Below are 12960 nucleotides of genomic sequence, written 5' to 3'. Positions count from 1 at the left end.
TTTCAACGTGCTTCCACCCCAGCTGGCTGCTTCTACTGGTAAACTGAGGCCAAGTGTGTATGCAGATGGAAAATGCTCATTGTACTATGGTTGTGGTTATATGCTGAATTGTAATTTTGAAATTTGAATTCTTGACTATAGTCTTCTTGCTTTATACAGAAGTGAGACCAGAAGTAATGTCATGTAGAATGCTATAGTATTGCAGGGACCCATAGGGTTAACATGTTCCTATGGCTTTAAACCCTACAACTTCCTTAGTTTATGCTGTTAACGGGCAAAGACCCATGTATCTAGTTTATCCTTTTCACTTATGCCTTATTGGTTTACAGATTGACTCCACCCTTTGCATATATAGTGTTTAGCAAAGGGGTGGGTCTTCCTCTTTGGCTGCCTCTGTGTCTCAGGTTTAAGGTCCACTGAGCCTGGGATCAACAGGGCTCCAGTAAAGCCAAGTTACCCTAGCGTCATCACCTACTCTAGTGAAGTCACCCTGTGAACAAGGACCAGTTAGATAGTTACTCTTGTCGAGCACATTCTAGGAAAGTGAGATAGAGAGGGAAGGATGCAAGAGCAGTTTCGGCTCCACCAAGGAAAATAGCAGGAAGTACCCTTCCATACAGGCACTGTTGCCTCCACATAGGGCCACAGCCAGACATAGGAGACAGGCAGTATCTAAACCCTGATCCACAGTCAGCTGTATGACTCTTAAAACTAGAGGTATTCAACCTGAGGACTGAGATATCTATCCAGACTGCTTCCATAGGGGTGCCAAGCTGACCAGGTGCATTTACCCTGCCCAGTCTCCCAAAGAGGTGGGATAAACCGGTGTGCATCCTCTCTTGTTGTCCTCAGAGTACTATCATATAACATCTGTATGTGAGTATTTGATCTAACCGTGCATTGCTTGCATTGCTACAATAAACCCGGTTCTATTGTTCAACAGCAAGAACCTTCTGGCATCCAGTTTTGCTAATCTGCACTGCACACAGCTACAGTGAGTTATAGTTACACCACATCCCTGATTCACACGTTACTTCCATTTAGCGAATCCTGAAGGATTGAGTCACATGTACCCCATGCGCTAAACCTATGTTAGCCGTTGTTTGACTGTTTTACAGCCAAATAGGGGTTACAGTATAATAACAACAACATATAGTTTGTGTATATATGTAATATGTAAGTATAAATGTAAGTTAAAACATTATACAGGTATGGGACCAGTTAAACAGAATAGTCCATGTAGGAGATACTCATATAAATCAGTAAATAGATCCTAATATAAACAGTTATTGCTCTATAATAAGTAGGTCATATAAATAGTTACTTTCTGCTACTCAGAAGGGCCCCAAAGGGTTTAGAATTTGACCAGGCCTTGGGTAGTTTTACATCCTGGTGGCCTTGAATAAATATAGAAGATGGTGGCCCTGTATAAATATAGAATTGATATAATAGAAAACCCCTCCTTAATCGCTTCTGCCAATGTCTTGGCTAGAGGTCACCATGTACTGTAGAGGAAAAAAGGAAAATCTCTCACATAGGAACCTGGTGTAGGGAGGGTTTGTTCCCCCCAAAACATTGCTTTTCACTGCCCAAGTCAGTCTGTGACCTGAAAGAAAAGGTAAAGTGTCAGAATATTATATGGGAGTGCAAATATGTCCTGTGTGCTAGCAGCTAGTCTTAGAACGACATGATATATATTCTTATTATCCTGTTTTATATATAAGCAAGTGCCTTAAGCTGCTTTGCTGAATTTCACTTCATACAGTAGGTGCCATTGCTGTTTATTTATCTAAATGTTGTGATGTCTGTCTGTGGCCAGCAGAGATAAAGCAGATGTCACTAAATTCTCCTTTCATGACTTCTTAAAGAGATTTATAAAAATGACAAACAATGAACCCTGTGTATTTTTTGGAGACAACTTTGTTTTTCAGATTTTTTTTTTTCCCCCCCACTGGCACAAGTTTGAAAGACCCCATAGAGAATTCCCCCAGCCCTGAGCTATGATTAGTGAAAAAGAAAAGCGCTAAGCAGTTTTCCTTTGAGCTACACAGCAGCGTGGCCTGAATAAGATTAAAGCTGCTCCATTAGATAAGATGGCCCTCTCTTCGTTTGATAATCTCTGACTTGATGCTCCCATGTTGCATCTGAAAGGGAGATCACTGCGCGTCCAGATAGAGACGCAAGGCTGAGATAAGAATTAGGACTATTATGGCAACAGTCTGTTTCATCAGATTCATGCCTGGAGAAGATGCTACTTCTACTGATAAAACAGCTCAGCTGAGATTATTTGATAAGAGCTGTGGGACTGCTCATAATTCTCTGCTAATTATTGCTGTCTTGAAGTTATTTCACTAGTGAAGAGTAGAGCATTTGTTAAGGTATTAGGGTCCAAACAAAAAGGCAAGAAACTAACAGAATCATTTTTGTTTTGGTCTCTTCTATCACACTCTTACTGGCTCAAATGATAAGTAACCCAACTCTGGGCTGCAGGGTCGTGGTTGCACTGGTTACATTTATGTCTTTGCCTCTGGGCAGCACTTACATGCATTTCTATAGTACATGGTTTCTTAAAGGAGAACTTAAATTCATAAAGAATAAGACTAGAAACTAGTGATGAGCGAATCTGTCCGTTTCGTTTCGCCATAAAATTTGCGAAACGGCAAGAAAATTCACAAAATGCATTTGTCGCACAATGTTTTTGTCGCCCGCGTCTATTTTTTTGCCTCCCCCGTCTATTTTTTTTTGCCCTCGCCTTTTTTGACGTGACCACACCCAATTTTGGCACAACTGCACCTTTTTTGATGTGACCACGCCCGATTTGACGCGCAACAAAAAAAAATTCTGCGCGACAATTTTTCGCGCGGATCTCCATGCCTTATGTCTACTAAAAAATCATTTATACATCATTTAAACCCAATAAGATTGTTTTGCCTCCAAAAAGGGGTAATTATATCTAAGTTGGGATCAAGTACAGGTACTGTTTTATTATTACAGAGAAAAGGGAATCATTTAACCATTAAATAAACCCAATAGGGCTGTTCTGCCCCCAATAAGGGGTAATTATATCTTAGTTGGGATCAAGTACAGGTACTGTTTTATTATTACAGAGAAAAGGGAATCATTTAACCATGAAATAAACTCAATAGGGCTGTTCTGCCCCCAATAAGGGGTAATTATATCTTAGTTGGGATCAAGTACAGGTACTGTTTTATTATTACAGAGAAAAGGGAATCATTTAACCATTAAATAAACCCAATAGGGCTGTTCTGCCCCCAATAAGGGGTAATTATATCTTAGTTGGGATCAAGTACAGGTACTGTTTTATTATTACAGAGAAAAGGGAATCATTTAACCATGAAATAAACCCAATAGGGCTGTTCTGCCCCCAATAAGGGGTAATTATATCTTAGTTGGGATCAAGTACAGGTACTGTTTTATTATTACAGAGAAAAGGGAATCATTTAACCATTAAATAAACCCAATAGGGCTGTTCTGCCCCAATAAGGGGTAATTATATCTTAGTTGGGATCAAGTACAAGGTACTGTTTTATTATTACAGAGAAAAGGGAATCATTTAACCATGAAATAAACCCAATAGGGCTGTTCTGCCCCCAATAAGGGGTAATTATATCTTAGTTGGGATCAAGTACAGGTACTGTTTTAATATTACAGAGAAAAGGGAATCATTTAACCATTAAATAAACCCAATAGGACTGTTCTGCCCCAATAAGGGGTAATTATATCTTAGTTGGGATCAAGTACAGGTACTGTTTTATTATTACAGAGAAAAGGGAATCATTTAACCATGAAATAAACCCAATAGGGCTGTTTTGCCCCCAATAAGGGGTAATTATATCTTAGTTGGGATCAAGTACAAGGTACTGTTTTATTATTACAGAGAAAAGGGAATCATTAAACCGTAATTCGGAACTTTCTGGATAACGGGTTTCTGGATAAAGGATCCCTTACCTGTACTATTCTCCATTTTTACAATACATTTTACTGTATTAAAGGGCATTATGGCAACACACCCTAAACAGAATGAGGATTTATTTTAGACCACGACTCGTAGGTTAATGTACTGAGGGGATTGTTTATTGAAATATAATTTACAAAGCAATAATATTGTATTGTTTTAATAATTGTTTAAATAAAAATTGTTTAAATCAAACTGTAAGTTTATTTGTAAATGTTGTTGCTATTGAGGGTGGTACCTGCCCGGCTGATTGCGTTGTGTCCTATTGGACGACAGCTGCTTTAAATATTTGGGAGAGGACTGACTTTTGCCACATTGTTTCAAGAGTCAGAACCAGGGAACTTTAAACCCATTGCTGAGAATGACATGTTCTTATTACATTTTGCAATAAAATGTTTTTTGGGGTGGAGGACTCCAAGACAAACGTGGATTGTGTTGGTCCCTATAACTCCCATCTTTGCATTGCGCTGATAGAGCCAAAATCCTGTCATTCCAATCAGAATCCGTTGATGTAAATTCCAGAATTTTTCATTTTGTTTATACTAATAAAAAGCCTCTTGATTTCTGACAGCTTTAAGTGAAAAGTCTTCTGTTGGAAAATTAACTCCAGCTGTCAAAATCTCAAGTTTGTTTATTCAAACTGAAAAAACCTTCTTCATAATTTTATTAAATATGGCTCTTAAATATATATTGGGCTATAATAAAAGTATTCATGAGTTTTCTTTTGTGTTTCATATTGGAAACTTTTTTTTCACCACCAGACAAAACCTGATTATACCATGGCCGGATTCCATTAAATTCAATATGGCCTTGGGATCTATTATTTACCATCAGACATGGGGTAAACATGCACTGAATTGGATCAACTCAGCCATGTTCTGTGAGCCAGGCCCAGTTAGTGTCGGTTCTGTAGGATCTGCTAATGTTAATATCTGTATTAACATCTTTGCAACTTGTTCTTGTTAAACAGGTATTAACTGGAAATTTAGGGTTTTCATGGAGCCCCATGCTTTAAAGCTTTTAAAAAAATGTAATTATAAAGAAATAAAAACAGGATATTTATGCCACCAATTATGCATCTTTGTTATTATCAAGTACAAAAATATTGAATATGACACTACAGCAAATGGCATTTTAGAGGTCTTAGGTAAACAAGTTTCCAGATAAGAGATGTTATAATGTGTATATTCCCACTGAACCTCAGTGGCAGGGCCAGCCTAAGCCATTGTGCAGTCCAGTTTGGGACCTCCTGGCCCTTGGGTACCATTTATGAGAATCTAAAATGATTTGGGTCCATTAAGCCAAGTGTATTTGTTGAATTTTTCTTTTTTTTTTTTGGCTACACGATTATTCATATGACGTTGCAGGCAGCCAACTGGATGACACATCATAGTAAGGACCCCAGTCTGCCCCTTAATATCATCACCCCACCCTCTGACATTCTCCAACCCACCCCCCGTATGGACTTTCAGTGTCTAGGGGTGAAGACACATGGAGCTACTAGAAGCAGCTACTTTTTCACGGCTACTTAACTCCAGAAAATACCTTGCCATAGACAATACTGAGAATTGCCTCTGCTAAAACACACATAGAGACAGTTATCTGTAAATGATCAGCATTGTCTATTTTAGTAGCTGTGAAAAAGAAGCTGCTACTAGTAACTCCATGTGTCTTTACCGTTAAAAGTGGCAACCAAGACAAGACTGGGTTTTGAAGTGGACCCTGGCATATCAAGTACAGAGAGGGCCAAACAGCCCCCATTAGCCCAATAAATAGTGAGTGTCTATGGCATCTTACAGCAGCCCCTCTGGCATTTGCCTGAACCCACAGATTGCCAGTCCGGGCCTGGGTCCTGGCATTCCAAGTACATAGAGGCCCAAACAGCCCCCCCAGCCCAATAAATAGTAAGTGTCTATGGCATCTTACAGCAGCCCCTCTGCCATTTGCCAGAAGCTACAGATTGCGATACAGACCAGGCGGCAACCCTACTAATACTACTTGGGAGGATCCATTGGGTCAAATAGGTTAAATGGGTGGTGATGTCTCATCCCGCTGCCTTCTGTAAATTTATGAAAGCATTGTGGATCTTTAGAAAAGTGAGAAAAAAATGGTTGTTTCTGTTTCAGCACCCTGAAAATAAATATATTAAGTATAAAGAAAGCACATCAAACTTATATTTCAAAATAATTTGGAAACATGCATGACTCCCATGAGTCTCCAGGTTATGCTAGGACCTGTAGCACACAAATGCTAGAGACCCGTTAGCTTGATTTTCCTGCATTAAACAAGTCTTTATCAGCCCTCGGAATTTCTATTTGTCATTTAGAACTGGAAACAGTCTAAAAATGCCAGTTATTTTACCTCACTGCTAATAATAGCAAGGGATGGTGAGTCATTAATACAACAGGGTTGGCTGGTTATGTCTGTAACACAGATACTCCCTTATTCATGGGATGGCTTGCTCAGAAGAGCACAGAAAAGATGGGGGGGCGGGGTGCAATGTTTCGGCCAGACAAAGTTTACACAGAGTTGAGTTTCATTACTTTTTTATAGTTTTTTTTTTTAATTTTCTGGAACTGACTAAACTGTATTCTGTGGAAGAGTAAGCGAGTAACCCCCTACCCTTTCCATTTCCTGTTAATGGATGGTTGTGTTATTTTTTCCAACTCCAACCTCTTCCTTTTTTGTTATTTTAATTTTTATTGGTATGCGTCTACAGATTGTTATAGATTTAATGGTCATTTGGTGGCAGAACTGGTTAACAGAAAAGACTGGAAAAGGAACGGCGAAGTTCAAGTTTGGGGAGAATAATGTTTAACTCGTTTTAAAGTCAGTTTATGGAAGACCTAGAAGTGACCTTGGCAGGGAACATTTTTATATTTAACCTTCAATTCATTAGTCCTGCCTGGTTTTCTGCATTTGTATGTATGTATGTATGTATGTATAACTTTATTTATAAAGTGCCACAAGGGTACGCAGCGCTGTACAATCTTACAAAATATAAAATTACACACAGGGAGGACAAGTGATATAATAAATACAATAAATATATATATATAAGTGCCATGTGGTATGAGACACAGTAGGAAGGAGGTCCCTGCCCCGTAGAGCTTACAATCTAAGTGGTTGGGTAACATACAGGCACAAATTGGAAGGTAAGAGTGCACCAGGTATACAAGGTAAAAATAAACTGCTGAAAAAATTGCCAGTAGCTACCATCTGTCATTTTGTGGGGCTAGCAAGACTTATACAGCATTTTCCATTCTCCTTTCTAACCCTTTAGCTGCTAGCTGGTTTTATCGAAATTCACAAAACCCCAAGGTATTTTTCAACATTTTGTGGTCTTTCACTATAGATGCAGTAACAAACTGCTAATCTTTGATAAATGAGCATTTTTGTTTCTGAAAATCAACTCCAAGCCAGCATTTTACAGCATGTTATCTCCCATAATCAACTCAAAACCTAGAAAAAATATGAATAAATATGAAATCCAGGGGTCTGAACAATTGGATATCACATATGCATAGATTTACTGTGTTAAAGGAAAACTATACCCCCAGAATGAATACTTAACCAACAGATAGTTTATATTATATTAAGTGGCCTATTAAAGAATCTCACCAAACTGGAATATATATATCAGTAAATATTGTCCTTTTACATCTTTTCCCTTGAGCCGCCATTTAGTGATGGGCTGTGTGCTCCCTCAGAGATCAGCTGACAGGAAGTAATGCAGCTCTGACTGTAACAGGAAGTAGTGTGGGAGCAAAAGGCAGAACTCTGACCATTCATTGGCTGATGGGGCCTAGCATGTATGTGTGCCTTGGCTTGTTTGTGTGCACTGTGAATCCTATGGCAATTTTCTATTTAGGATTACCCAATGGCACATACTACTAAAAATGTATATTATTTTGAAAACGGTTTATTTAGATGAAGCAGGGTTTTACATATGAGCTGTTTATGCAATTGGTTTTTTTTTTTTTTTTTTTAAATATTTTCCAACATACATATAAGTTGCTTATTATATGTAACAGTGGTATCAGTAGTAACATCTTTTACAGAACATTTTAGCCATAACATATATTCTCCGTTTATACCGGTAAATATATTATATGCAATTGTTTTTATAGAGACCTACATTGTTGGGGGGGTATAGTTTTCTTTTAAATGGAAAGACTCAAGATATCTGCAGTGCATACATATTTGTATGGCTAACACTTTGTCTCCTGTAAACAGAACAAACTATCAGTGTTTTATGTGTCATACAAGCCCCTAATACTACATGAATTCCACAAAACTACAGTAAAGGACTTAAAAGGGGTAATATATTATTGTACACAAAATACCTATCTTTGATAGTTTCTACAAAATCAACTCCAAGTCAGCTTTTTGCACAAGAAAAACCATCCTAGGGATTCCTTTTTTTCCCAACATGATGTACCTAGTGGTTATAATGTTTTTGTTACTTAATATGTCTGTGTTTTGTGCATTTCTTTTTAAACGGTTTAGCTGCCTATCAGCTATGTCTACAGCTCTTGTCACCATGTGGCCAGCAGTGTGGGAAGTACTTCCTGGTTGGAGCATCCAGGAAGTGTTATCCATGTGGCAATGCATAAAGGGAACTCTATTGGTTCTCTAACACTAAAGGGCCAGTTATTAACATTTGTATTTTTTTTTCATTTACCCGAATCGTATTTTTTAGCGCTAAATATTTTTACCAATAAGGGCGAAGAAGGATTCTTTGTTAGCTTGAGAAAGGACCAGGAGGTCAGAAATGTTGCTGTGTCTGTGCCATATGCAAAATATGCTTTATATGTTTTATGAAAATGAAATGGGAGTGCTGCAATTTCGATATATTGAAGCCTGAAGGTATGTGGAGGTGAACATATAATGCTGCGTGCATCCCTCTGATAAACTTCCCACAAGTGTGCTGGAAACCCATTGTACAGGTATAGGATGCCTTATCCGGAAAGCCGCTATCCAGAAAGCTCCGAATAACGGAAAGGCCGTCTCCCATAGACTCCATTTTTATCAAATAATTTAGACTTTTAAAACTGATTTCCCATTTCTCTGTAGAAATAAAACAGTACCTGTAATTGATCCCAACTATGCTATAAATAATCCTTATTGGATGCAAAACAATATTATTGGGTTTAATTAATATTTTATTGATTTTTTAGTAGACTTAATGTATGGAGATCCAAATTATGGAAAGACCCCTTATCCGGAATACCCTTGGTCCCGAGCATTCTGGATAATGGGTCCTATACCTGTATTTTACTAATTAGGGTGAAGACACACAGAGCTACTAGTAGCAGCTACTTGTCACAGCTACTAAAACAGACAATGCTGATCATTTACTGATAATTGTCTCTGTGTGTGTTTTAGCAGAGGTAATTCTCAGTATTGTCTATGGCAGGGGATTTTCTGGCACAGCACTTAGCAGCCTTGAAAAAGTAGCTGCTACTAGTAGCTCAGTGTGTCTTCACCCTTACTCTAAACATGAAAAATATGCTATATAAAAGCTGACGAGGTCATGTACGAGTCAATGGGAGTTGTCCTGTTTCATTTTTAAAATCTTTATTCAATTTAAAGTTATAGAAGTTTTGGGGATTTTTTTTCCTTTGTAAACATGATTTTGTAAACAGGATTTTGAGGTGTTCGTATACTTATTTATATATGTTTCAAGTTTTTATTTGGATTTTTTAGGAAATGAATAGACATTCCTGCTTTTTTTTACAAAGGGACTTTAGTTATGGTAGAAAAAAACTCTATAAATAGGCCTCCCAGGCACTTTTTTTTTATTCTCATTCATTTTTTGGATTGTGTGCTAATATACAGTTTTTAAAAATAAATGTCATTGCTAACCTTAAATGAAACTGCTGTTTTACAAAAACACTCTTATGCACAATAAGCTGGGGAAGTGATCAATCATTTCTTAAAAATGAATGGTCTCATAAAACAGCTTTTATGAATGGGAAGACCAAGTGGTGATCCATGTATTAACGTAAGTGCTAGTGCCTAGCAGGACCATGACAGTATTCCTTTTAACACTGTTATCTGAACTTCAAGGAGACATATTTAATTAACTAATTACTTTGGTTTTATTTGAGTATTAACTTTTAGTGCCATAGTTGTTTTTTATGCTGTAGAAGTTTATTTGGGAGAATATTGCATATGTATTTCATGACTAGTGATTATTGGCTTGTATATTTATATGTGATACACCTGTATGCATTGTTTTTTTTTAATAAACAAATACAAAAATCACATATTAGTTTGGATACAGCTATTTTTAGCTTATAACATTGGCAGCATTAACACAATTCTGGAGGAAGGTTTGATTGTATAGTGAATGGCCTTCAAGCAATCTTAATCACTGGCAGGTATTTTCCCATATGATTATCTGCCAGTTCTCAAAGGGCAAATAGAGCCCCAACTAAATACATGCTTGTTATACACTGAATACTAAGGTTGGACAGTTGGACCAACTACTTGTAAAGGGGATGGAAGATTTAAACTATGGGGTTAGACTGTCGAGGTTGGGGTTGTTTTCTCTGGAAAAGAGGCGCTTGCGAGGGGACATGATTACTCTGTACAAGTACATTAGAGGGGATTATAGGCAGATGGGGGATGTTCTGAATGATGTGGTAATGGCAGATTGTCTTTAAGAGGGATCTGGATGAGTTCTTGAACAAGCATAGTATCCAAGGCTATTGTGATACTAATATCTACAGTTAGTATTAATGTTTGTATATATAGTTTATGTATGTAAGTGTATAGGTAGGTCAGTATATGTTTGTGGGTGCTGGGTTTTCTTGGAAGGATTGAACTTGATGGACTCTGGTCTTTTTTCAACCCTATGTATAGTAACTATGTACTGCTCTGCATGGGGGTTTATCAGCCAAGCATTATAATAGGCTGTTAGATCACAGTCAGTTTGGCTGGACAGAAAATCATATCTGCTAATCTTTTTTTTATCATCTTGTTAACCCCCTTACATCAGCTGACTCAGTGACTGGGGGCTGACATTTTTTTTTCCATTTCCATATGATCCTTTGGCTCTAATCCTTGATTCCTACAGAAACCAAAAAGTTATTGGAAAAGCCATTGACATCTGGAGTCAGCACACTGCTAGGTCCCCCAGAACAGACCCTATGTCCCAGCTTAAAAAAATAACCATCACACAATAGGGTTGATTCACTAAAGATCGATATTGCGTTAAAAATGTTATCACTGTAGGATACTTGCGTTAATGAAGACACAAAGTTGTTTGCGTTATTTAAGTCGTGATGAGCGTTTTTCTTGTGTTATTTTCCGTGCATGCGTTAATTCCCACTGCGCGTGATATATTTCGCCGCTTGCTATATTAGCGCATGATTTAACGCACAATTTAACGCACGTACCCATTACGTTCGTAAAACTACTTTTCTGCAAATGCCCGTTTCCCTGCAAACTGGCGGCTGCATCACTCTAGGGCCAACACAGACTTGAATAAATCCCACTGCAAAGTCCATATTGTGTTGCCAAAAGCTCACGAACCACAATTTTCTATAAGTACCGACTGCCCCACGTAGGTGTTAATTTTCGCACAGACTAATGCGATATTTAGCGCGTCTAATGCTTCTTATGTGTTTGTGAATCATGCGTTAGTATTATTTTTATGCGAGAATGAGTTATTTAGCACATGCAATATGCGTCTTAGCACATGCGATATGCGTCCTAACGCACGCAATAGTACTTTAGCGGATAACGAGGTTTTTTGCGTCAGCGCAAAAAAGCATGCAATAACGCTTATCGCACGTTAGTGAATCAACCCTTATATCTTTCAAGAAACCATGACATAGATCCTTTAGACCGATTTAACGATTTTCACATCATATTCCCGCGCCTTTATGTTTACATGCATCAGAAGTAGGAGGTTTTCACTCATCTTCCAGGGGATCTGATAACAAAATACCACCCACAACTCCACAAGTACCTTTCCAAACAAATCATTTAATTGCTTTTGAATTATCTGCCGCTAATCATTCTTTGCCTAATTACGATTCATCTTTAGTTTGTATATTGAATGATTCACGGGTTATTGTTTGTAATCTTTTAATTTCTCATTAAAAAAAAAAAAAAATCTGTGTGCTCTATGTGGAAAGCTTTAATCCGCTAAATAGAGCCAAAGAAGAAGGACTAATAGGAAATCCTTTAGACAATATTTTGGTTTATATAATGCTGTCACTCAATGTGTAATTAAAAGTTGCACGCTTGTTGTTTTATCTGTCAACATTTTCATATGAATGCCGTTTAAATTAATTACCAAAAGTAAATACATTATATATCAAAACACTGTTTCTTGGAACAAATGGGATGCAGAACAAAAGACTTAATAAAGCTTGGAAAAGATGAAAACATTAATTGCACAGTTTTTGTGTGGGGCCTTTATCATTTTGTTGCCTTTTTAAAGTTATTTTGGTGAGTTCTGTGTTTATATCTCTCACCAGCGTAGAATTCACAGCTATTCCCACAAGACAACGTAATGAGTCACATAAAGGAGAGCAAATGTTCAGATAAGTCTCCCCTTTGTTTTATACTACAATAATCCTGTTTGCTTTTTCTAGTCAAATGCACAGAACAAGTAAACCTGGTGCCACTCATAGACTTGAATGGACTGAATACCTGGTGCAGAACCATTGTAAAGTTTGTGTTATACTTTTGCATACTGCAACAATTCCTATAGCTTAAGCAACTCCAGATAGGTGTTGGCCTGTCACCCAGACACATACATACCCATTATAAAGCTATTTAAAAATACCAGCTGTCAATCATATATTTCCCGCTTTACTTCTATGCCTTATGGTGGCAATAGACGGGCCGATTCTAGCTGACAATATCGGTCCCTTAGACCGATTAGGCAGATTATCGGCCCCTGTATAGGCGCTAACGATAGGCCTGTTGGACCAACAATTGGCCTGAAATCAGGCAGATATCGC

General features: G+C 37.8%; 1 protein-coding gene across 1 annotated transcript in view; it reads right to left on the bottom strand.

Moving 5' to 3' along the window:
- Positions 1 to 1448: 1448 nt before the first annotated feature.
- Positions 1449 to 12960, bottom strand: part of eefsec (eukaryotic elongation factor, selenocysteine-tRNA-specific) — a 186416-nt gene continuing 174904 nt past the window's right edge. The window contains exon 7 of the mRNA XM_031901177.1: positions 1449 to 1606. Within this exon, the coding sequence (XP_031757037.1) occupies positions 1464 to 1606 (143 nt within the window). The 3' untranslated portion in view covers positions 1449 to 1463. The remainder of the gene's footprint in view (positions 1607 to 12960) is intronic.

This window comes from Xenopus tropicalis, chromosome 4 (assembly GCF_000004195.4).
Source record: "Xenopus tropicalis strain Nigerian chromosome 4, UCB_Xtro_10.0, whole genome shotgun sequence".
NCBI classification, from domain to species: domain Eukaryota; kingdom Metazoa; phylum Chordata; class Amphibia; order Anura; family Pipidae; genus Xenopus; species Xenopus tropicalis.
The sequence above is the reverse complement of the archived record's forward strand: the minus strand, read 5'-3'. Positions and strand labels throughout refer to the sequence as shown.